Below are 25,585 nucleotides of genomic sequence, written 5' to 3'. Positions count from 1 at the left end.
CTGGAAAAGTGGATTATTGTCAGGGGTTTTTAATAGGATAATGTCCCTGCTCCACTGGGAATGGCCCGAAGGTGCTTTTCCTTCTCTCTTCCCTTTCCTCCCCCCACCCATCCCAAATGGATGGAAAAGGCAGAAATTGGTGGGTGAGTCAATTCTCCAACTGGGAAATTTCCTGTCTCCTCAGGGCAGTGCCATCTGTGCCAGCTTTATGCCTCATTCTCTGCAGTTTCACTCCTTGCCAAGCCTCAGGCACTTCCAGGGCTCTGAGGAGGGAAGGCAGAGGCTGATAAAGGAGCTGAGTGTGGAGGCACAGGTGATGCCTCAGGTTTGAGCTTTTATAATTTTCACGTTCTGTACTGCTTTAGTGGGTGGGTCTGGGCTTCACATGAGGGGATGCTGAGCTCTCTGCACAGAGCAGGGAGACAAAACAATTCCTGCTCCAGCTGGGGACCAAGGACAAATGATCCAAATCTCAGGCCAAGAGCACAAACAATGTGGAATGAAGAGAGAAGAACAAGCAGGATGGGACTGCCTGGGCTGGAGCTGGAATTGGACAATGAACTCCAACGTGCAAATGGAGCAGAACTTATAAAAGTGAGAGACCCCGTGAGCAGTTGTGCATTTTGTGACCATTTTGGGTCATTTTGGGTGCAGCCCTGGCTGGGCTCTTGTGCTGCCCAAGGTGGATCTATTGAAGTCTTTCAATAAATCCCTGCTTTATACTTTAACTGCACCTGTTGGAGCCTGGTCACTGAGAATTTCAGCCTTTCTGTGCTGACAGGCACTGACCCCCAGGAGAACACTGCATTGACCTGAGGCCATGGAGAAGCTTCCAGAATGGAATGACAGAACTGGGATTGTGGGTGTGGAGTTTGAATTGAAGTGTGGAATATCACAGGGTGGAAAACTTCAAGTTGAAGGGTTTAGAATATAGTAACATCTATAAAACAAGATTGAGGTTTTAGGGCAGAGGCTGGTCCTTCTTCTTCTCCTTCTTCTTCTTCATTCTTCTCCTTCTTCTCCATGGGTTTGGGTGGTTTTGTGTAATTGGATAAAAAGTCTGCATTGCAGACCATGGGTGGTTGGTTATTGGGTTAAAAGTAAAAATAATTTAGGTATAATTTCTTAACTGGACAATTTATCCTTAAAAGGCCTTGTAGAGAGAGAGATGAGGCTTCAATTTTTAGCTTGTTAAAGTGAAGTGCTGCAGAACTCAGGGTTTGTGAGACTGAAGGACTGATAGATAAGAACTAATAAACACCTGAGTCTGAACAAGAAAGAGCAATTAATCCTGACCCTGGCAAAAAGAAATTAAGACTCCACATCCATCCAGCCTCTGTTCTAGGTCAGCCTCCACAAGGCATCACAGGCACCTGGACTTGCCTTCCCCACGGGCAGAGGGCTGGGGACACTGCAGGGCCACGGTGACAGAGCCACGGTGACAGAGACATGACAGAGACATGACAGAACCATGGTGACAAGGCCACGGTGACAGAGCCACGGTGACAGAACCATGGTGACGGAGCCACGGTGACAGAGACATGACAGAGACATGGTGACAGAGCCACGGTGACAGGGCCATGGTGACAGAGCCACGGTGACAGAGCCATGGTGACAGAGACATGACAGAGACACGGTGACAGAGCCACGGTGACAGGGCCACGGTGACAGAGCCACGGTGACAGAGCCATGGTGACAAGGCCATGGTGCCAGGGCCATGGTGACAGGGCCACGGTGACAGGGCCACGGTGACAGAACCATGGTGACAGAACCATGGTGCCAGGGCCATGGTGACAGGGCCATGGTGACAGAGCCACGGTGACAGGGCCATGGTGCCAGGGCCATGGTGCCAGGGCCACGGTGACAGGCCATGTGACAGAGCCATGGTGACAGGGCCATGGTGACAGGCCATGTGACAGAGCCATGGTGACAGGGCCATGGTGACAGAGCCATGGTGACACAGCCATGGTGCCAGGGCCATGGTGACAGGAGCACGGTGCCAGGGCCACCCGCGCGTACCTGGGGCTGTCGCAGTGGCGCACGGACGAGGACACGCCGCCGCCGCACGTCCGGCTGCACTCGCCCCACGATGACCACGACCCCCAGGCTCCATCCACGCCCTCCGGCCGCGTCCCGAAGGGCACACACTCCCTCTTGTAGCACCACTGCGGGGACACAGAGCTCGGTGTTACGTGTAGTGAACATAATCCGGGCCATTCCTTGTATGAAATACGTAATATTAGATACTTCTTAAGATTTTCTAAAGCCTTCTGAGTTTACATTCTGTTAGAAAACTTTCTCACACAATTTTCTATAAACAACATATTGTTTTACATTCCTTCATAGGGGTAGAGAAACTTAATACACTAGTAGTTTGTCCAATGTCTTTGGAGAGGTGGCCCATTCACTCTCCAATCCACTGTCACCTTTGGAAAAGTATAAAAGTTAGAGAAAAAACTTTCTTCTTTACCTTGCAAATAGCAGTGGCTCGAGTTGTGCTTTCACATGTCCTATAGCGACACCCTCCCCCCCCACACACCCTCACAAAAAACCTGGTGTATATTAGAACCCAATTTATAAGTAAAAGGATGTGGCTCGGCCAGGAATGGGCCATGTCTGGAGAGATCCGGGGCACTGATCATGGCATAAATGATCCAAGATGAATTTCATGGAAATCCTTGGGCAGATCCACGTGAATGCAGGTTCCCGTAAATTCCATCAAGGGATTCAACAACTCCGGACATTGAATTGTTCTTCTTCATCACCAAAAAAGAAAATCTTATTAACCTATGGACTCTGAAGGGAAGAAAAGACTGATTGCTGAAATCTTAGCCTCAGGCAGAATTTTCCCTTTAAAAACCGCTCGTGCTAGGATGGAGGTGTGTGGGCATAGAGGGAAACCTCTGCTGAGGCTGACTTCTGGTGCTGATCCTGGGCTCGGCTCTGTTCTTTCCTTGTGGCTGGCTAGATAGAATTTGATTGCAAAATAAATATTTTAAGGTTTTCATTTTAATTTGGCTGGGCAAATTTTCATTTATAACATTGGGATGGCCTGGGCAGGGGGCTCCTTCTGCCAGAGCCTCCACAGAGCCAGCGCAGGGCTGGGATCTGCTTTGGTCCTGAGGAATCTGAGCTTGGAGCTGCACCAGAGCCAAATTCTCCGAGGCAAAGGGTGCTTGCCTCTCCTTGGGGTCAGTGGGAACAGTGTCCCCAGTCCTCGTGCACCATCCTGGAGGACAGGGAGGCACTGGCAAGGGGTCACATCCCACACGTTTCCTAGAGCAGCTGTGGCTGCCCCTGGATCCCTGGCAGTGCCCAAGGCCAGGCTGGATGGGGTTTGGAGCAACCTGGGCTATGGAAGGTGTCCCTGCCCATGGATGAGGTTTAAGGTCCCTCCCAACCCAAACCAGTCTGGGATTCTCCTCTAAAGAGGTCCTGGTCCCACACCTCACATCTTATAAATGCCCTCAGCAGAGTTCCAGGTGATCTGGGATTGGAGTTGCTGCTGCCAGGCAGGGCCAGGATCTCTGGGGGACATGGACAGAGACACTGCCAGGACAGAGTGAGTTTTGTTTGTACTAGGAGCTCAGATTGTGGTTCATGTGTCCAAAATGTCCAGATCAGCAAAGAGCTTGAGTTCAAATAAAGTTTAAATTATAATAGAAACGTTGTTGTGTCATCGTTCTGCTGAGGATCCTTAAAGAATCCGCCTGTCCCCGTCCTACTGGGAGACAGATGCTCATGGAAATTTGCCCATGAAATATTTCCCTCAGGCCTGGCACATGTCCCACACCCCCTGGAGTCCGCAGCGATGGGAGGGTGGGACGGTGCCAGAGCCGCTGTCCGGGCGCAGTGCCGGACACGGAGCCCTGGGGGCTGAGATAATCCCAGGAAGGAAGAAAGCGCTGTGTGCTCCTTCCAGAGACTGGGAACCCACCCTGGAGCTGCTGGCACAGCCTCTCCCTGCTCCTCCAGAGCCAACTCTGCTTGGGCAGCTGGGAAAAACGCATGGTGGCTTCCCAGGAATCCCAGCTCACGAGGCCTGGGAGCACCAGCGCCTCTCCAAAGGGGGATCCCATGTGGAGGAGATATTCCACAATATTCCCACAGCCTGGGAATAGCTCTAATAAATCCTGGGGGCACCTTCCCTTCCCTTCCCTTCCCTTCCCTTCCCTTCCCTTCCCTTCCCTTCCCTTCCCTTCCCTTCCCTTCCCTTCCCTTCCCTTCCCTTCCCTTCCCTTCCCTTCCCTTCCCTTCCCTTCCCTTCCCTTCCCTTCCCTTCCCTTCCCTTCCCTTCCCTTCCCTTCCCTTCCCTTCCCTTCCCTTCCCTTCCCTTCCCTTCCCTTCCCTTCCCTTCCCTTCCCTTCCCTTCCCTTCCCTTCCCTTCCCTTCCCTTCCCTTCCCTTCCCTTCCCTTCCCTTCCCTTCCCTTCCCTTCCCTTCCCTTCCCTTCCCTTCCCTTCCCTTCCCTTCCCTTCCCTTCCCTTCCCTTCCCTTCCCTTCCCTTCCCTTCCCTCTGAGGAACCCTGGTTAAAAAACAATTACAAAGCTGGGGGAAAGGGATGATTAAAAGTGGGGAAAAGGAGGAAAAAATGCCACTGTGGATTCTTGGGGTAAGACAGGTGAAGCCATAACAACCACTGGAGATTGATTAATGTAAAAAAGAAGGATCTGAGAGGAGGAAATACCCCGAGGTTTGGGATGTGGGCACAGCAGAGCTTGGCTCAGCCTTCCCCCACACTGGCTGGCAGAGAATGGGAATTTTCTTTCTCCTTTAATATTTCGTACTTTAAATTCCCTGATCCTTCTGTCTGCTCTCCCCAGGGCAAAGGGAGAAGCCAGGGAAGACCACGGAGATCTCTCCAGCCAAGGGCCGAGGTCTGGGGCTCACCCCAGGAGCTCCAGCTGGGGGCAGTGCAGAAACTTAATATAAAAGTATATTCTTCTTAATATAAAAAACATTATTCTACCCAAGGCCATCAAATCACTTCCAAAAAACAACTGGATCCAAAAGGATAAGCACAGGGAGGTAACTGAGGTTTCAAAGAGAGCCAGAATCCTGGGGGCTGTGACTGCTTCATTTCCCTTCCCTCAGGGCTTTTGAAGAAGCTTGGATAAAAAGCAGTCACAAAGTAGGGGGAAAAGGGATATTTAAAAGTGGGAAAAAGCCATGACTAGGAGGGGAAAAATGCCACAGTCCCTGTGAGTGTGCAGCAGGAGGGATGTGCAGCCCCAGGAACTGTCTGCTCCTCTCTGCCCCAATTCCCTGCAGAACTAAAATGAAAAAAATTGTGGATTTATCAGAGCCATGGTCTCCCCTGCACACCAGCTCCTCCAGCTTCCTAAGGATCTGAAATGTTTATTGGGGATTACTTGTCTTCTGGTGGAATGGGGAATGTCCCAGCCCTGATTCTCCATTGTCCCAGTCTGCAAAGGCTCTTTGTTTGAGCGGTGCATTCCCTTTGTACTGGGAAAATGAATGTAGGAGGAGAAGGGAGTGAAGCAATCAAGGCAAAATTCATGGTCAGGGAAAATCCTGCCCCCCCTTCCCAGCTGAGGGTAAAAAGCCAAGGTTTCATTGCAGCCAGTTTTCCCCAAGTTCCTCTGAAAGCAAAAATCTGGGAAAACTGGGGAGGGAAAAAAAAAATCCCTTTTCTCAGACCAGCCAGGAGATCCCAGGAGATCCCAGCAGACCTGAGGACAAGGTGATCATTTAAGGACATGGCATCCCATGACATCCTATTCCTCCTGAAATTATCCATGGAAAACTTGCTGCTTTTCAGGAGCAGCTTGCCCTGTCTGAAGTTATCCAGGAAATGTTAAACAGGTTCAGTGTCAGTGACAGAAACTGTCCTGGGATGGGCAGCAGAACCCAAGCTGCCACACCTGCTTGAGGTCACCTTGCTGTGCCTCAGGGGTGACACCAAGGAGGACTTTGCTAGAGCAGTGATTTCCCATTCCATATTCCACATTCCATTTTCCATAGTCCATATTCTATGTTCCATATTCCACTTTCCCCATTCCATATTCTACATTCTGTATATCGCATTCCATATTCCACTTTTCACATTCCACATTCCATTTTCCATATTCCATATTCCACATTCCACTTTCCACATTCCATTTTCCATATTCCATATTCCACATTCTGTATATCGCATTCCATATTCCACTTTTCACATTCCACATTCCATTTTCCATATTCCATATTCCACATTCCACTTTCCACATTCCATTTTCCATATTCCATATTCCACATTCCACTTTCCACATTCCAATTTCCACATTCCATATTCCATATATCACATTCCATAGTCCACATTCCACTTTCCACATTCCATAATCCATATTCCACATCCCACTTTTCACATTCCACATTCTATATTCCACATTCCACATTCCATATATCACATTCTATATTCTACTTTCCATATTCCACATTCCACATGTCACACTCCATATTCCACATTCCATATTCCCAAAGCAATCCATTGGGATAAATTTTGGTGAGGTTTTTTGTAGGACAATGGCACTTTCTAGAGGAAGGACATTCCACACTCCACTTTCCATATTCCATATCCCACTTTCCATATTCCACATGTCACACTCCATATTCCATATTCCACATTCCATATTTCATATAGCATATTCCATATTCCACATTCCACACATCACACTCCATATTCCATATTTCATATTCCATATTCCACATTCCATATATCATATTCCATATTCCACATTTCACACATTACACTCCATATTCCATATTTCATATTCCACATTCCACGTTCCATATTCCATATATCATATTCCATATTCCACACATCACACTCCATATTCCATATTCCATATTCCACATTCCACATTCCACATTTCATATTCCACATTCCACACATCACACTCCATATTCCATATTTCATATTCCATATTCCATATATCACATTCCATATTCCATATTCCACATTCCGTATTTCATATAGCATATTCCATATTCCACATTCCACACATTACAGCCCATATTCCATATATCATACTCCATATTCCACATTCCACATTCCACATTCCACATTCCATATTCCATATATCATACTCCATATTCCACATTCCACATTCCACATTCCACATTCCATATATCACATTCCATATTCCACATTCCACATTTTCATATTCCACATTCCACATATCATACTCCATATTCCACATTCCACATTCCATATATCACATTCCATATTCCACATTCCACATTTTCATATTCCACATTCCACATTTTCATATTCCACATTCCACATTCCACATTCCATATATCATACTCCATATTCCGTATTCCAGCACAGCACAAGCTGAGCTCTGAGCTGGACTTTGGGGTGATTTCTGGGCTCCTTGGCCCATCCCAGCCTCCCTCCAGGGCAGCTCTGCACTCTGGGCTCAGGGCTGGACAGGCTGCTGGGTGCTCCTAAGCCAACCCCACACCCCCAGCACAAGCAATAATCCTGTTTTTTTCTTGGAAAAGGGATGCAGCCCCTCCCTGCCAGCTCCCTGCAGTGCCCAGGGCTGCCTTACCCCCTTGTCGATGGTGTTGGTTTGGCAGATGGTGCCCTCAGCTGCCGGGATGCTGTTGGTGATGCAGCGGTTGCTTTTGCTCAGACACCACAGCTCGCTGCAGACTTCCTGCAGAGAGGGAGATTTGGGGGGGACACGGGGGCAGGGAGGAGGGGAGAGACAAGGAAACAAAACCCAGATTAGGATTTGCTTGTGCCAGGGGCAGTGTCACGCCTGGCAGGCACCAAGGGCACGGGGACATGGGGACATCGAGTGTCTTCAGCATGGTGGGGACAACGAGAGATCAAAGCCTGCCAGGTGCTGCCAGCTGCAGCCACCCCAAGGCCACCAAAGGTTGTCTGCTCACTGCACTGGGTGACACTGAGGACTCCAGATCTCCTTCCAGAAGGTTTCCTGAGCTTCAGCCCATTCTGACCTCTCAGAGCTCCAGCAAACAAAAAAATCTTCCCTTGGCTGTCCCAGCACCCACCCAAAAGTGAAATCAGGAAGTCCAGGCCCTTCCCAGCTCCTGTGGCACTCTATCCCCCAGGCTGGACTTCAGCAAGGCAACCCCTAAACTCTCATTTCCTGAGTTTTCTGCCTGCTCCCCCTTTCAGGGTTTTCCTGGGCTCAAAGACGAGGGGATGGCAGTGAGGTGGTGGGAGGGGGGGTTGAGGTGGGCAGCAACATCCAGCACATCCCTCACCTCACCTGGGACAAAGACTTTTCTCTGCCTGAGTTTATATGAGCAGCACAATGATTTATAGAGAGGATTATGGAAAATATATCTTTGTACAAAGAGAGGGGAGCCTGGATGGGCAGGACCTGCAGCAGCCAAGGAAGAGGCAAGAAGTTTCTTGCCATGGGATTAATCTGACCCAAACTGAGCTGGGATCAATACTTATTGATGGGACATCCCCTCCTGTGTGCTCTGCCAGGGAAGCACAGCATGGAGCTCACCAGGAGCTCACCAGTGCCCCTGGTTTGGAGCAGCACAGTGATGTGTGTGGGAATCAGAAAAACAGAAACTTCCACAGACACTGAGGGATTTGATCTGCAGCTTTGGAAGAAGCTGGGATTGATGTACAAATACAATACACAGATATTAAGCAGAAAAATCATGAACTTATGTTCCTATAGTTGTAAGTAAGAATATGCTCTAATGAGGTGGGAAACTGTATAGGTAAGATGGTGAAGGGTTTGTAATATAGGAAACTGTATTGAGAAAATGGTGAAAGGTTTATAATGTAGTAGATGTAGATGTTATAATGTAGATGGTGAAGGGTTTATAAATTAAACTTCCACAGACACAGGAGGGTTTGATCTGCAGCTCTGGAAGAAGCTGTGATTGATGTAAAAATAAAATACACAGATATTAAGCAGAAAAATAATAAACTTATGTTCCTATAGTTGTAAGTAAGAATATGCTTTAAGTAAGTGAGAAACTGCATTGGTAATATGGGGAAGGGTTTATAATGTAGGAAACTGTATTGATAAGGTGGTGAAGTATTTCTAATATAGGAAACTGTATTGATAAGATGGTGAAGCGTTTATAATGTAGGATAACATGTTGATAAGATGATGAAGGGTTTATAAGGTAGGAAACTGTATTGATAAGATGGTGAAGGGTTTATAAGGGTGTGCTTGTATAGAACAAAAGTTATAATATATATGTGTGCGAGTGAGACAGAAGCCATTGGGCAAAAATATTCACAGTGCAGTAGAAGTAGGTGAAGATGATAGGTTAGAAAAGCAAAATAAACGCTGTGGCAACTGTCTGTTGGTTTAGAAAGTTCTATATTGCCTTGTAAGAAAAAAACTTGTGACTTTGAGCTATGACCAACTGCCTGCTCCTCTGAAATCTCAGGCCTCTGACACCGATGTTCATCTGAGCAACAAATCGCTCTTAGCTTGAAACTAGTCCCATCCCTTCATTTCTAACGGCGACAATGGCAGATGTGGGCAGCGGGGACAGCCCCATGGACCCTTCCTCCCCCACATGCCCCCTCCTCCAGCCCTGGAACCGATAGTAAAGCAGGAAGGCTCTCTACCCCGTATTTACACTGGCGGGATTTGACTCCGTACTGGAAGCGGCACTGCTCGTCGGCGTCGTAGGCCTGGCCCGGGGCCACCGTGGGGTAGATGAAATCTTGCTTGGGAGGAGCGTTGTTCAGGCACAATCCCATCCCCGAGCTGAAAGCACAGAGGGACAATCAGAGCTGAGAAAGGGTGAGGGGAGAGAGAGCTCAGGAGGGGAGGGATCAGCCGCTGCCGCTGGCGGCTCTGCTGAGGGGATAAATCTGGGTCTGCTCTGGGTGAGAGAAAGTGCTCTGAAATCCTTCCCAGGCCGGGAAACACATCCTGGTTCCAAGGTCACTCTGGAAGTGTTGGTCTGAGGGTTCATAGATCATGGAATATCCTGAGTTTGGAGAGACCCCCAGGGATCATCAATCCTGCCCAGACCCCCCAACAGCCCCACCCTGAGCAGCCCTGAGAGCGCTGTCCAAACGCTCCTGCAGCTCTGGCAGCCTCGGGGCCGGGACCATTCCCTGGGGAGCCTGGGCAGTGCCAGCACCCTCGGGGGGAAGAACCTTTCCCTGAGCTCCATGCCAAGCCCTGGCACAGCTCCAGCCGCTCTCCAGGCTGTTGCCAGCCCCTGGCAGTCCCCGTGGTGTGCCCAGCACCCTCAGGTGGGCACTGGGTGGGCAGAGGGGCTGCTCCCCCACCTGCTGTGAAGCCCCAGCCTCCCCTCCAAGCCTGACCTCCTGCTTGCCAGACCTTTGTAGGAACATCCAAATTCTGCCAGAAATGCCTTTCCCTCCCTCCCCTTTCCTCACTGCTCTCTGAGCACCCCCTAAATCAAATCCGCTGTCATCACCCCCAGCCCCAAATCCTGCACACACCACATCCCACTGGAGGCTCCTGGAGCCTGGAGTGGCCACCACAGACCACGAGGAAAGGGGATGAACTCTCCATCCTCCTCCAGCCCTGCCAGGAGCTTGGGGTCAGCAGAGGACGAGGCTGTGCCACGTGCCTCGCTGCCTGCACGGCCAGCGGGCACCAGGCCAGGCTGTGGCCAAGCCACAGCTGCCAGATGTGGGATTTGGCCAAGCCACAGCTGCCAGATGTGGGATTTGCTGCTGAGCCACGAGGTTTGGTGGCAGGACAGAGGGAGCCCCTCAGGGAGGAGCCATGTCTGCTCCTCTTGCTGCATTCCAGAAGCTGAGCTCTGCTGCTCACACTTGTCCTGGCTTGTAAGATCAGCAGGTGTTCTATTGCCATCTGTTGGAGGTGGGGCAGTTTTCTTATCTCTTCCAAGAACAATGTCTCCCTAGGGGAGATATCTTCTGTTAATGGGCCATTAATGACTCCCTGCATGACCGGTAGAGTTCCATCATCCCATTGTGAGATGCTCCACCCAGAGGGAGGAGCCAAGCATTCCTGCCTACATAAAATCAGCACTTTTTTGGGACACTGGGCAGCCCCCTTCACTGGATTCCCAGAGAAGCAGCTCTCATTTCTGCTGGAATCCCACAGGAAGACCAGGCCCATCTACTCCATCACCAGACCTTCAGAGAAAACTCCACCCTTCTAGAGTTCACCACTTCAGCAGCATTTCATCTGCCCCTCCAGGAGGAGCAGCCACCATTTAACTGGACTGCTACCAACACCCTGACTCCTCAGGGTATCCTGACTCCATCACTAGTTTTGTTTGTACTAATTACATTTTTAAAATTATTTTTATTTAGTTTTTCTCCTAGTAAAGAACTGTTATTCCCATTCCCATATCTTTGCCTGAGAGCCTTTTTTAAAATTGTGGTAATTCGGAGGGAGCGGGTTTGCCTTTTCCATTTCACAGAAGGCTTTTGCCTTCCTTCACAGACTTCTGTCTTTTCAAACCAAGACAACACTCTCTGGGGGCTTCCCTCCATGCTGACCACACACTTGTGCTGCTTCCAGTCATCCCTCAAGCCCTGCCCAGTCCTTCCTTTAGGAAGTGCCGTTGTCCTACAAAAAAACCTCACCAAAATGGATCCTGATGGATGGCTTTGGGACGGAAAGTCCTACAAAAATCCTCACGAAAATGGATTTTGATGCATGGCTTTGGGATGCAAAGTCCTACGAAAAAAAAACCTCACGAAAATGGATCCCATTGGATGGCTTTGGGATGCAAAGTCCTACAAAAAACCTCACGAAAATGGATCCCATTGGATGGCTTTGGGATGGAAAGTCCTACAAAATAAACCTCACCAAAATGGATTTTGATGGATGGCTTTGGGATGGAAAGCCAGAGGCTGGCAGTACCTTGCTCAAGGGTTTGATTCAGGCATGGTGACAGCCTCCAAATGCTGGATTCAGGAGCTTAAATTATGGAATGGTTTGGGTTGGGAGGTGTTGGAATCCTGGATGCAGAAAATTAAAAAGTTTCTGAGCTAAAAAGCACAGACTCGCAAAAAGCCATAACATTTGACCTAAGGCTATAGAGAAGACTTCCAAAATTAATTAATAGCACTAAAATTACAAGTGTGTAGTTAATTAAAAGTGTGTAATATCACAAAGTAGAAAACTTAGAGTTTAACGTTTTAGAATATAAAAATAAATATGGAACAAAACAGAGGTTTTAAAGCAAAAGCAAGTTGTTCTTTTTCACCTTCTTCTTCCTTCCTCTTCATGGGTTTGGGTGGTATTTTGTAATTAGACTAAAAATTCCACATTATGAGCTTCAAAGAATCAGTTACTAAGTTAAAAAATAAAATAACCTAAGTATCATTTCTAAGTAGTTTAGTTTAATTTAACATTAAAAGGCCTTAAAACTATATATCAAAGGCCATTTTTGTACTATTTTCCTACATACAAAGTCTAGTGCAAACGAGATACTAAAGTTTTGAGAAGATAACAATAAACAAGAAGCTAAAAACCAAAGAAGTCCAATGTGTTTCTCATCCCTAACACAAAACTACTCCAAGAGGGATTCCCCCATTAGGGAAAGCTCAAAATAAGACCAAGAAACCAATAGGGAGGGACCTAAAAAATCATCTTATTCCATGGCAGGGACACCTCCCACTGTCCCAGGCTGCTCCCAGCCCTGTCCAACCTGGCCTTGGGCACTGCCAGGGATCCAGGGGCAGCCACAGCTGCTCTGGGCACCCTGTGCCAGGGCCTGCCCACCCTCACAACAAAGAAATTCCTCCTAATATCCAATTTAAACTGCTTTTTTATAGTTTGCATCCATCCCCCTTTCCCTGCCCCTTCTCCCGAATCCTAAAAGTGCTTTGTAAGAAAAAGAAACACAAAATCTTTGCCCTGCTTTGCTCATTGACACAGAAAACTCCTCCTCACAGCCTGGAGAAAGCACCTGCACCACACAAACCCAGCCCAGTCCCCAGCACAGCAACCCTGCTCTGCAGTTCCTGGCTGGACTTCAGAACCTGCCAAATGCCCCCAGGGGGGACTGATCTATTTGTGAAGTTTCTGGATGTGGGAATAATAAATCAACAAAGATAAATAATAATTATTTATAGATTATAAATATAGTTATTTCTAAATATATATATAATATATATATATATATATATATACATAAGGGATGGGGGAGGCTGGAGCAGGGGCGGGGAGGGGAGCACTCCTTACTCCAGGAAGCTGGTGATGTAGTCCCTGCTGCAGGTGGACCACACGAAGGGGTTGGTCTTCATGGTGATGTGAGCAGCCATCAGCTTGGCCGTCTCCTGCCCCCGCGAGCCGCAGCTGTTGCCGACCCCGTCGTGGTTCATGCCGAACCTGGAAACCACCAGAGCACGCACACACACTTGGGCAAATTGGCTTTCTCCTTCGTTTCTTAAAAAAGCTGCTCCAGCTAATGCTTTGTGCAATTTAACAATCGCTCTCGAGAACACCCAAACTGTTTTAACTGATTTTTTTCACTTATTTAAGTGCCTTGTGCTAGATCATTAATATATCTTATGATTGACAGTCTAATGACAAATTTAACTTCCTTTATGAACTGGAATAAATATTTCTCAAGAAGGAAATCAAGTTTGCAGATTTTTCTTTTCCCCTAAGCCCCAGTTATTGGGAAAATTCATCCAGCTGGGTTTGGACAGGCGTGGATGGTCCACATGAAGGGTTTTCAGGCTGAGAAAAACACCTTCACTCTCCTGTGAAAGTCTAAAAAGTTTAATAAAGGAAGGGTTTTCAGGCTGTGAAAAACACTTTCACTCTCCTGTGACAATTTAAGAAGTTTAATAAAGGACAGTAGTAGACAAAGACAAGTAAAGCAAAAATTATGGGATGTATCTTGGCGTTCAGCCAAGAGCACACCATTACCTTTGGGGACACCCCTTAAATACCTTTTCCTTTACATCACCCTGTTGCATATTCATAGATCCTTATGCATAGTAAGCTTTTCCCCCAAACTGGTTTACATATTCCAAGAACTGCTTAGCCTGGCTCCTCCTTGGGTCTGCCTTTTTAGAGCATGCACATTCCTTGGTTATGGTTTTAGTCCTTTATTTATCACCTTGTTTTTGGGCCTTGGTGCTCACTGTCTTCAGTCAGTGAGTGCTGATGGTTGGCAGATCTGTACAGGTGTCCTCGTTATATTTTTATTGGATGTTATCCCATCCCAGCAGGCATTTTATATATATATATATATATATATATATATATCAGCTATTTCACTAAGCTTAATTAACAACAGAAATAATAAACTATATCTTTATAACAAAGTTACTTTAACACCACACATACAGAACCCACTTTAATATTTGGATGAAATATTTAGAAGCCAATATTATACATTAGATGTGTCTATACCAAGCCCTTGGTGGCAGGGACGAGCAGCAGGAGCTGCTGGGGGCTCTCGGGTGCTGCACTCACGTGTGGCCGATCTCGTGGGCGATGGTGAAGGCCGTGGCCAGCCCGATGTCCTCGTTGATGCTGCAGCTCCTCTCCCGCTCACACATCCCACCCACGGGGGCCAGGCCTGGGGAGGGGACAGAGCTGTCACACAGGGCCACCACAGGGTGGCTGAGGGGTCGTGTTTGGGGATTTCCTGATGTGTTTCATGCTCTGTAACACTGAGCAGCTCCTTCTCACCACTGCACTGGGCATTGGGATGGACTCGTGGCTCTTAGGGGACATGGTCACTGAGCACTGATGGTAAATTAATAGTGACAGGCTCAGAAATGCCAAAATTCCTCTGAATTTTGTATCCAAATGGTGCAAAGGGGAGCAATCCTTGGCACAGCCCTAGTGGGGAATCTCAGCTGGCTGCACCAGCTCTGGAGCATCCAAAGCTGCCCAGGGAGAGCTGAGCAAGCCAGGATCCAACCTTGGTTCTGCCTGGCACCCACCAGCAATCCAGCATGACTCGTGTGGGGGACTGGGTGATGCTGTAATTCCCTGTGAATTGTGACAGCAAATTCCCTCTGCACTGGGCCAGGGCGGGGCCTGGCTGTGCCAGGAGAATGATTTGAGCCATCCCAGCACGTCCAGCCTCAGCAGCCGGTCAGAGATCCACCAGCTCTCCCCACAGTGATGCAGAGCAGAAATCCCTCCCTGCCTGCCCAGTCCAGACCTGGGCGAGACAAAGGAGGAGCTGCAAGGCTGCGGGGCCTGGCTGTGACAATAAAAACTCCCTTTGCAGCCATCACAAAAATACTGGATTTCTCCCTGCCCAGCCAGGAACTCCAGCAGGCCATGGACAAGCCCAAAATGAGAGTGGCTCTTAATCACCAGGCTGGAGCTGGCCCAGGGGTGGAACAGAGGAGGTCCAGAGTCCAGCCGAGATCAGGGCTGATGGTTTAGTGTTCACAGAGGGACAGGGGGCTGGAAAGCGCTGGGTTGGTCCTGGCCCTGCTGCTGGGCTGGGGCAGGAGCTGCACCTTCACTGGGAAGGGATGGAACAGCTGGGAAAGGGGAATGGAACAGCTGGGATAGGGATGGAACAGCTGGAAAGGGATGGCACAACTGGAAAGGGATTGCACAAGTGGGAAAGGGGAATAGCACAGCTGGGAAAGGGGAATGGAACAGTTCGGATGGGAATGGCACAACTGGAAAGGGGAATAGCACAGCTGGGAAAGGGGAATGGAACAGCTGGGAAAGGGATGGCACAGGTGGGAATGGGGATGGCACAGGTGGGAAAGAGGAATGGAACAGATGGGATGGGACTGGCACAAATGGAAAGGGGGTAGCACAGGTGGAAAGGGGATGGCAGAGGTGGGAAAGGGGAATGGAACAGCTGGGAAAGGAATGGCACGGGTGGGATGGGATGGCACAGCTGGAAAGGAAATGGCACAGTTGGGATGGGAATGGCACAGGTGGACATGGATGGAACAGGTGGAAAGGGGGTGGCACAGGTGGGAAGGGGGATGGCACAGCCCACCCTCATCACACTGCCAAAGCTCTCTGTGCTGCTGGGGGCTGCTGAGGGGGGGTCAGATTTCCACTCACCCAGGGTGCCACAGGGCTTGTTCTTGTAGATGCAGATGTCGTACCTGCAAGGAGAGAAGGCGATGACGTTAAGGACATTCTGGTTTTGGTGGTTTTCATTTCACCCATGTGTTCACATCCAAACCACTCCAAACCAGCCCATGAAATATTCTGGGATGAAGATAGCAATGGTGACAGTGAGGACAACACTCACTTTGCCCAGGCTGAGATTCGTTGAGTTTTAGTGACAGAGCTGAGCCAGGTCAGAGGTTTGGTTTTGATGAAATGTGGTGGTAGAGCATGAGCAGGGAAGGGAATGGAGCTGGGGAAGGGTCTGGAGCCCCAGGAGAGGCTGAGGGAGCTGGGAAAGAGGCTCAGCCTGGAGAAAAGGGGGATCAGGGGGGACCTTGTGGCTCTGCACAGCTCCTGACAGGAGGGGACAGCTGGAGGGGTCAGGCTCTGCTCCAGGGAACAGGGACAGGAGAGAAAACAGCCTCAAGCTGTGGCAGGGGAGGTTTAGATCAGATTTTAGGGAAAATTTCTTCATGGAAAGGATTATCAGGCATTGGAACGGGCTGCTCAGGGCAGTGGTGGAGTCACCACTCCTGGAGGTGTTAAAAACATAAGCAGATGTGGCACTTCAGGATGTGGTTTAGTGGGCAAGGGAATTTAGTCAAAGGTTGGAATTGATGATCCTGGAGGCCTTTTTCCAACCTTAATGGTTCCATAAATCAGCAGGGACAAGGTTATTCCAGACCTGGAGCTCTTTGGGTTTGGGTGGGTCCTGCTCTGCTCCCCAGCACTCCTAGGAGGCATCGGGCACAGAGGGAAGAGGACAGGGCCAACCTCTTCTCTGTCAGCTCAGGTCTCTTGCAGGAAATTGTATCAATCCAACAGAGAAACACAGAATGCCAGCATGGTTTGGGTTGGAAAAGACTTTAAAAATCATCTCATTCCACCCCCTGCCATGGCAGGGACACCTTCCACTACCCCAGCGTGCTCCAAACCCTGTCCAGCCTGGCTTTGGACACTGCCAGGGACGGGGGATATGAAATTCTGATGAAAAACAAAATAAAAATAAACACTTCAGTTTGAAAACATGTTCTGTTTCAAACCCCACTGTGGTTTCATGAAAACACTCAAGTGATTTTTTTTATATCTATTTTTTTTCTAGTTCAGTTTTTTACTGAGAATTTTCCAAACAAATCCAGTCTGAGTTGATTCAAGGTGACTCTTCCCTCTGCTCCTGGCCTCGACTTCCAGCCATTGCATGAAGGAATTCTCTGTTTGCACATCATTAGCTGGGTACAAGGAAAGGTAAAAAAAGGAGAGCAAAAACCTCCAGATGGAAATGCAGCATCCTCAAAATGGGAAGAGGTGGCAGCTCCAAAGAACACCAGTTTGGGTTAGAGAGGGAATATTCTCATTTCCTTTCAAAGATAAACATTTGGGCTTTGAAAATCTGGGCTGAAAGAGGCCAGGCTGAGAGCTGGGTAGGGTGGGGTCAGCTGAGTGACCAGGGGCAGCTGGGCTGGGCTGGGCCACCCCAGAGCCAAGGATTGTGACCCCACAGCAGGTTTGGGGACACCCATGGGGCAGGCAGGACCGAGGATTGTGACCCCAGAGCCAGTCTGGGTTCACTCATGGGGTGGGCAGGAATGAGGATTGTGACCCCAGAGAGGGTTTGGGGACACCCACAGGGTGGGCAGGGCCGAGGATTGTGACCCCAGAGTGGGTTTGGGGACACCCACAGGGTGGGCAGGACTGAGGATTGCGACCCCAGAGCAGATTTAGGGACACCCATTGGATGAGGGTTGAGGATTGTAACCCCAGAGATGGTTTGGGGACACCCATGGGGTGAGGGTTGAGGACTATGACCCCAGAGCAGGTTTGGGAACACCCACAGGGTGGGCAGGACCGAGGATTGTGACCCCAGAGCCAGTTTGGGGACACTCATGGGGTGGGCAGGAATGAGGATTGTGACCCCAGACCCCATGGGTTTGGGGTCACCCATGGGGTGAGGATTGTGACCCCACAGCAGGCCTGGGGACACTGGGCAGGACCGAGGATTGTGACCCCAGAGTGGTTTGGGGACACTGGGCAGGAATGTGGATTGTGACCCCACAGCGGGTTTGGGGACACCCTTGGGGTGAGGGTTGAGGATTGTGACCCCAGAGCGGGTCTGGGGATACCCACAGGGTGGGCAGGACTGAGGATTGTGACAGAGCGGATCTGGGGACACCCTTGGGGTGGGAGTGGAGGATTGTGACCCCAGAGTGGGTTTGGGGTCACCCATGGGGTGGGAGTGGAGGATTGTGACCCCACAGTGGGTTTGGGGACACTGGGCAGGACCCTCTGGCACCGCTCCCCCCACTGACCCCCGGGGATGAGGGTGGGCGGTGAGAAGCGGCAGCACACGAAGGGTTAAGTGCGACACATCCCGGGGATGGCTCCTGTCCCTTTGGCCCCTGGCGCTCCCTGGAAGTGCCCAAACCTCTCCCCTCCTCTCGGCAGGAAACCGAGCAGAGCACAAAACATTCGTTGCTTTGTTTTGAGCGAATGCCTTTAAAGCCTTCGGAGGCTCTGCTTTGCCTCGTCCCCGCAGGAGAAAAAAAAAGCCCCGAGCTCAGCAAGATCTTATCGGGACACCGGGAATTTCTGGGGCCGGATGCCGGGCGCTGTCCAGGCTCAGCGAGCGGCTCCGGGCTGGCTCCAACATCTGGAGGGAGGATGGAGAGCTCGGAACCGGCGTTTGCATCCCAAACGTGTGGAGGGAGGGCAGGAAAAAGCTGCAGCCCCCTCGGGAGGGGGAAAATCTGGGGTTGAGGGGTTCTTTTGTCGCTCCTCTGTGGGGTCTCATCCGTGGGGTGATCCAGGCTCGTGCTGGGGCTGGGGCAGGGAGCAGCACATGGAAAAAGGAAGCAGCTCCCGCCTGGAGGCTCCCCCCGCCAGCACTTCCATTTCCTGACTTTCTTCCTCTCCACGGGAGAGGGGGAAAAGGCACAAAATAATGTTGGGTTTGCCTTTGGCCTCTCCCAGTTTTATCTCTGTCCAAGCAGGGATTTGTGGGGACTGGAGGGACAAACCTGGGCACAGCACCTGGGGAGCTCAGCACTCCCTGTGCCCTCCATCCCTGCAGCATCCACTGGCCTTCCAGCTGCTCTGCCATTCCTTCCATTGTCCCTGTCATCCTCTGTGTGTCCTCCTTCCTTCTGACCATCATCCATCAATCCATCCATCCATCATCCATCCATCCATCATCCATCCATCCATCCATCATCCATCCATCATCCATCCATCCATCATCCATCCATCATCCATCCATCCATCCTTCCATCCATCCATCCATCCATCCATCCATCCATCCATCCATCCATCCATCATCCATCCATCATCCATCCATCCCAGCAAAGACTGAGAGAGAACTGGAGGGTGATAACAAACTGGGATGGAGATTGATACCAGACTGAACTGGAGATTGATAAAGACTGAACTGGAGATTGATAACAGACTGAATTGGAGATTGATAACAGACTAACTGGAGATTGATAACAGACTAACTGGAGATTGATAACAGACCAGGTGCAGGGTGATAGGCTGACCTGGAGGGTGATAATCTGAATTCAATAATCTGCACCCATGGAGACTCGGGAAGCCTTGGACAAGCTTGGAGCCAGGAGAGCTGCCAGCCCAGGGGACAGGGCTCACCTGGTGATCAGCACGGCGGTGTCGTGGTTGGCGATGCCGTTCTCCGGGATGGCGTTCCCGTTGCCGTTCCTGTTGACGATGGATTTCTGCCACTTGCAGAAGCTGTCCAGGGATTTCCCAGCGTGGTGGTTGATCTCCAGCGTGGGCTGGAAAGGAAGCAATGGCAGAGTGTGTTCCCAGGTGTTGGAACTCAAAATGTCCCTCAGACATTTTTGGATGTTCCAGGTCCAGGTCAGAAGCATTTGAGACCCTGGCAGGCAGCTGGAAACAGCTGTGATTTTGGGTTTGAAACATGGAACGATTTACCAACCTTGCAGGAAGAACAAGAAGTCACAAATGTTTAGATATTAGAGTAGAAGTAGTCACAAAGTAGAGGGAAGAATTTTTGAGTGCTGTACAAGGGGGTTTTAGTTTTGTACATGGGGGTCAGAAGTATTAGGATGGAGGGATTTGGGCCTGCCCTGTCCTCCCTCTTTCTTCTTCCTTACCTCCATGTTCTTGGTGATGTTGGCACTCACAGATTGGTTTAGAGTAGAAAATCACCATTTAATATAGGTAATAGGCATTGGGGAAAACTGTAACCATGTAACACGTAATGTACCATATAAAAGATAGAAAATCACCATTTAATATAGGTAATAGGCATTGGGAAAAACTGTAACCATGTCACACGTAATGTACCATATAAAAGATAGAAAAGCACCATTTAATATAGGTAATAGACATTGGGGAAAAACTGTAACCATGTCACACATAATGTACCATATAAAAGACAGCAGCAGCTCTGGCGGGGAGAGAAGAAGCCGTCGGGGTCAGAGAGGATGTCAGGGGGTGTGTGTGCCTCTGCCTGAGCTGTGAGCAAACCACAGCAGCCCCAGAAGAAAATCTTTTAGATAACTCACAATAAACTGCCTTGAGACCGAACAACAGAGGCTGCTGAGCCTTTTTTTGAAGGCACGGGTTGGAGGAGAGATTTTTCCACCACACGGAGCCACCCTTGACCTAGGGTGAGCTCCAGCACCCAGGAAAGCTCTGATGGGAAGGCACTGCTCACTCTGTGCCAGCAGAGCACTGCCACCACTCCAGGCACCCCCAGTTCCTCATGGAGCCCATGAGAAAGCAAGAAAAGTGGGACTTTGTTGAGTCTTAACTTCTTTTTGCCAGGGTTGGGATTAAGTGTGTGAGACATCATTTCTTGTTAGGACTCAGATGTTTGTTCTTATCTGTCACAGTCTCACAAAACCTGGGTCCTACAGCACTTCACTCTAACAAACTAAAAATGGAGCCCCATGTCTCTCTCTCCACAAGGTCTTTTAAGGATAAACTGTCCAATTAAGAAATTACACATAAATTATTTTTACTCTTAACCCAATAATCAGTCACCTGTGGCTCATAATGTGGACTTTTTTATCCAGTTACACAAAACCACCCAAACCCATGGAGAAGAAGGTGGAGAAGGAGAAGGAGAAGGAGAAGGAGAAGGAGAAGGAGAAGGAGAAGGAGAAGGAGAAGGAGAAGGAGAAGGAGAAGGAGAAGGAGGACCAGCCTCTGCCCTAAAACTTCAATCTTGCTTTATATCTATTACTATGTTCTAAACCCTTCAACTCTGAGTTTCCCACCCTGTGATATTCCACACTTCAATTCAAACTCCACCCCCACAATCCCAGTTCTGTCATTCCATTTTGGAAGCTTCTCCACGGCCTCAGGTCAATGCAGTGTTCTCCTGTCAGTGTCTGTCAGCACAGAAAGGCTGAAATTCTCAGTGACCAGGGCTCCAACATCACTGTAGGAGAACTAAAGCTGCTTAAACCTCCCTAAAATCACCTTATCATGGAAAAATACAGATTTCCAGAGGTCTGCTCAGCCCAGTCCTCAGGGGAGGATGTGCACTGGGGGGAATTCCTGGGAGTGACATCCAGGGGGGGTCACACAGCTCCTGAAGGGAAGTGCAGGCACAGGACAGGCTCAGCAAAGCCCAGCTTACCTGGTCCTCGGTGAGCAGGATCAGCCGGGTGACCAGGATATTGACAATATTGCCCAGACTCGAGTCCTGGAAAAGTTTGGCAACCTGACCTCCAAGAAACAAGAAAAGAGGAGTCTTAAAAATGAGCTCGGTGGCCAGGCGAGCTGGGGAGGGCTGGGCACTGCAGTGGGGGGTGTGAACCCAACATTTTTGGGAAGCAGGGATGGGAATGGGACCCCACACCACCATTGAGTAGCAGAATCCCCTGAAGCACGGTCCGAGCTCGCTGTCTCAGAGCAGGGAAGCCAAAATCTCCCAGCCCAGGCGGGGCAGTCCCCACTGCTGGCATTCCCTGCAGCACAGGGCTGGAGCTGGGCTGAGGGGAGGGCACAGCATCCCTCGGGGGATCTGGAAGGCCACAGCATCCCCCAGGAATGTTTCGGAGCAGATGAAACACCGGGATTGTTTGAAAAGCTGGCGGTCTGGCTTTAGAAATGCAAAGCATGGAAAGCGATCCTGGGGAGGACGGGACAAAGAGCCGTCTCAGAGGGGTTGCAGAGGGTTGATGGATAACTTCCAAGCCCATCTCACCTCACAGGAGGATCCAGCTCGGCCAATTCAGGCTGTTCACGGAGCCAGCAGTGCCCCAAAGCAGAACCACAGCTCGGGGGGATTTCTGAGCCCCTCTCTCTGCTCAGCCCCCAAGCGTGAGAGCTGCCTGTCCTTATGCTTTCCCATGTGTTTCTCAGCTTGCCCGGCAGCATTTGCAATGCTAATTTGAGCTGGGAGATGCTGTTCAGAGAAAGGCTTTTGTTCTCCCAGCCCGGGGTCAGACAGGCCAGAGTTTACCTCTCCAGGCTCCGGGGTCCCAGGGATCAGCGGCAGCAGCCTGGCAGGATTTTTGACCCCAAAACCTTGCTCTGAACATGGGGAGAAGCCACTGCCAGCCTGGAACAGATCCAATTTCCCCATCCTGCTGCATGCAGGAAAATCTCCTCTTCCCAACACGGATTTTTGGGGTTGGGAGGAATGACAGATTTATCTTTACAAACTATGGGGCTTCTGGTAGATAAAACCAGCACTGAGAGATAAAAGAAACAATGGGAAGGATTCCACTGATTGATGAATGGAAAAGGATATTTACCTTTACAAACAAACCCTAAGTTTGCTGATAAATGAAATTGGATATTGAAAGATGAAAGAAACAATGGGGGAAACCCCTAAATTGCATACGAATTAAAAATTAAAATGCAGGGTTATACATTAGAGGGAAATCTCTGGTATCAGGCGTTCCAGGAAGTCTGAACCTCTCAAGTACCTCAGCCAATGGGGAAAGAGAGAGGGAAATTGGGATATAAAGGAGGCTGCATCCTCCAAAAATTGGAGAGACCCCAGGGGAACGCCCCATGGCCTCTCCCTTTATTCAAATAAAGAAGAAGGACTCCTCTGTCTCCTCTGATATTTGGGGGTTAATTTTCCTGCCAGAGTGCCGAGCAGGAATTCTCCCCCATCCCGCGGGGTTCCTGGTGTGGGTGTAACACTTACAATATTCATGATGGCCAGGATGTATTGCTCGATGTCCCTGCGGCCGTGGTAGCCCACCATCATCTTGTCAGCCACCACCAGGGTCTCCACGTAGCGCTCGGTGCTCACCGACCTCTTCAGGGGCAGCTGGCCCCGCTGGCTGTGGTTGCCCGAAGGCTTCAGAGGGGAGGGTTTCAGCGTCCTCAGCCACCAGTGCCTCCCCTTCCAGGGCTTCTCGTCTGAGGAGGGAAGGGGATGAAGGGGATGGGTGTGATGCCCTCAGGCAGGGCTGAGGGGAGGGTTTGAGGCCATGGAAGAGCTCTTAAGCTGCACCAGGGGAAGTTTGGGCAGGATGCCAGAAAGGAATTCTTCACTGAAAGAGTTCACTGGGCAATGGAATCGTCTGCCCAGGGAGGTGGTGGAGTCACGGATGCTGGAGGGGTTTAAAAAAGCCTGGAGGTGGCACTCAGCGCCAGGGTTTAGCTGGTGAGGAGGTGTTGGGTCACAGGGTGGACTGGATGATCCTAAAGGTCTTTTCCAGCCTCGCTCATTCTGTGATTCCGTGATTTGTGCACCACAGGTGGACCCAGAAATGTCCCAAGGGCAGACCAGGGCTGTCCCCAGACTCCTGCCAGCCCTGCTGGCCTCTCCTCTGTCCTTCTGTCCCCTCCTGCCCAGCAGATCTGTGCCAAACCCTCAGTCCCAAACCCCTCTGGGCTGCACAGCCCTGCCCTCACCTCTGCCCCGGGGTGGGCTCAGAGACTGCACAGCCACCACCTGAAAATGAAGCCCTTGCAGAGCCTTTCCTCCCTCCTTTTCCTGCCAGGACCTGCATGTAGGACTTGGCTCTTCCACCACAGAAAGGGCTGCAGTCTCTGCTGCAGCAGCAGCTTCGTGGGACTTTGCTTCAAGTGCTGCTGAGCCGAGCCTGGGGATGTCCCCAGCAGAGCCATCAGCTCCAAATTCCCCACCTGGAGACCACCAGAGGACAGGGGAGCTGACTGGGACACTCCAGCCCTGCCAGCAGCCCTGCTCTGAGGTTCATCACACCCAGGCAGCCCCAAAAGCTCCCAGCTCCAGCTCCTGCAGGGATCCAGGGGAGCTCCTGGGCGTGTTCAGGGCCCAGGAGTGCTGGGCAGGGCAGGGCAAGGGTGGCCTTGCTGGAGCCATTGTGCTGTGGTTGCTCTAAACTTTGGCTCCCCCTGCACATCTCTGCTTTCCAAGAAACAATTAGGACAATTAGGAGCGGGCTAAATTATTTCTGGAAGCTGGGGAATGTGGCAAAGAGTCAGCAGGAGGGGAGTCTGCATCCAGCGTGGCTTCAGGAGCTGGGATGGGCAGGGAAGCACAGGGTGGCTCCAGAGGTGCTGGTGGCTCTGGGACACTCAGAGAAGGTGGCAGTGCCTTCCATCTGGCCAAGTGTCACTGCTGGGGTGGTGGATGGACACCCTGAAGTGACACCCAAACAGGAGCAGTCAGGGCCAGCTTTGCTCTGTTCCCACCAACGGATCCAGGAAAAGCTCTTGTGCAGGGATGGCATCTCCCCTCAGCCCTGCAGAGCCTCTCTGAACTGAGGGAGGGGCATCCTTCAACATTTTGGGTAGATGCTGAAACTCTGCCTGTTCACAAGGGCCAGGGATTCCAGCCAGACTCTGGGACAGACTGGTGGGAAGGGCAAGGACCAGGAGGTCTCATGGGGAGTGGCCAGGGCAGAGGTTTGTGGTTCCTCTTGGAGGTCAAAGCCCTGTAGGTGCAGAAATGGGGCTGATGTGCTGTCACATTCACCCTAAACATCCCACTGTGGTGGGCCAGGCCCCACATCCCCCCCTCCAAGGGCCTTTTCCACCTGGTCCCCACCAGCAGCAGAGTTATCCCAACATGGACATGACCAAACCCCAGAGCCAAGGCTGTGCTGAGCACACGTGAGCTGTGATTTCCCAATTCTCTGCAAACTGGCCAAATTTGGGAGCATTCTTCTGAAGAAAAACAAGAGGTGTTTTTTTTTTCTCTCCTATTCCATGCTCTATTTACAAATTTTCAAGCCCTGCTGCGAGGAGGGGAGGACGGGAGCTTCCCACAGCCCGGGCCACCAGAAATGGGTGAAAGCAAACCCAGGAAAATCTCAAATTCAGGAGATAAGTTTGGTTCTTTGCCACGTGGAACAGAGTGGGCCTGTTCTGCCAGGATTTTCCCAGCGGGTTTTGGGCAGGATTTGAGGAGGAGGTGGTGGGAGCACCTACCCATCACTCCACAGGCTGCATCCATGTGAGGGTACTGCAGGGACGAGCGCTTGTACACCACGTGGGGGCTGCCCTTGCCCTCTCCCCCCGTGCTGACGTTGGCTCCGGGGCTCAGGGGCTCGATGAAATATTCCTCCTCATCCGCCACGATCACCCCGTGCTGCAGGAGGGAACAGAGGGTG

The 25,585-nt window shown here is 50.4% G+C and overlaps 1 protein-coding gene across 1 annotated transcript in view; it reads right to left on the bottom strand.

The window, feature by feature from the left end:
- The window catches only part of ADAMTS10 (ADAM metallopeptidase with thrombospondin type 1 motif 10), a 59,892-nt gene that overhangs the window by 22,657 nt on the left and 11,650 nt on the right, over positions 1 to 25,585 (bottom strand). The window contains exons 3-12 of the mRNA XM_077788787.1: positions 25,404 to 25,563; positions 23,185 to 23,402; positions 21,661 to 21,744; positions 19,677 to 19,822; positions 15,990 to 16,033; positions 14,415 to 14,520; positions 13,170 to 13,316; positions 9,590 to 9,731; positions 7,560 to 7,667; positions 2,020 to 2,165 (exon numbers count right to left, since the gene is read on the bottom strand). Of these exons, the coding sequence (XP_077644913.1) occupies positions 2,020 to 2,165; positions 7,560 to 7,667; positions 9,590 to 9,731; positions 13,170 to 13,316; positions 14,415 to 14,520; positions 15,990 to 16,033; positions 19,677 to 19,822; positions 21,661 to 21,744; positions 23,185 to 23,402; positions 25,404 to 25,563 (1,301 nt within the window). The remainder of the gene's footprint in view (positions 1 to 2,019; positions 2,166 to 7,559; positions 7,668 to 9,589; positions 9,732 to 13,169; positions 13,317 to 14,414; positions 14,521 to 15,989; positions 16,034 to 19,676; positions 19,823 to 21,660; positions 21,745 to 23,184; positions 23,403 to 25,403; positions 25,564 to 25,585) is intronic.

Source organism: Lonchura striata, chromosome 28 (genome assembly GCF_046129695.1).
Source record: "Lonchura striata isolate bLonStr1 chromosome 28, bLonStr1.mat, whole genome shotgun sequence".
Classification (NCBI taxonomy): Eukaryota; Metazoa; Chordata; class Aves; order Passeriformes; family Estrildidae; genus Lonchura; species Lonchura striata.
Note: the sequence above shows the minus strand (reverse complement) of the source record. Positions and strands in the feature narration are given on the sequence as shown.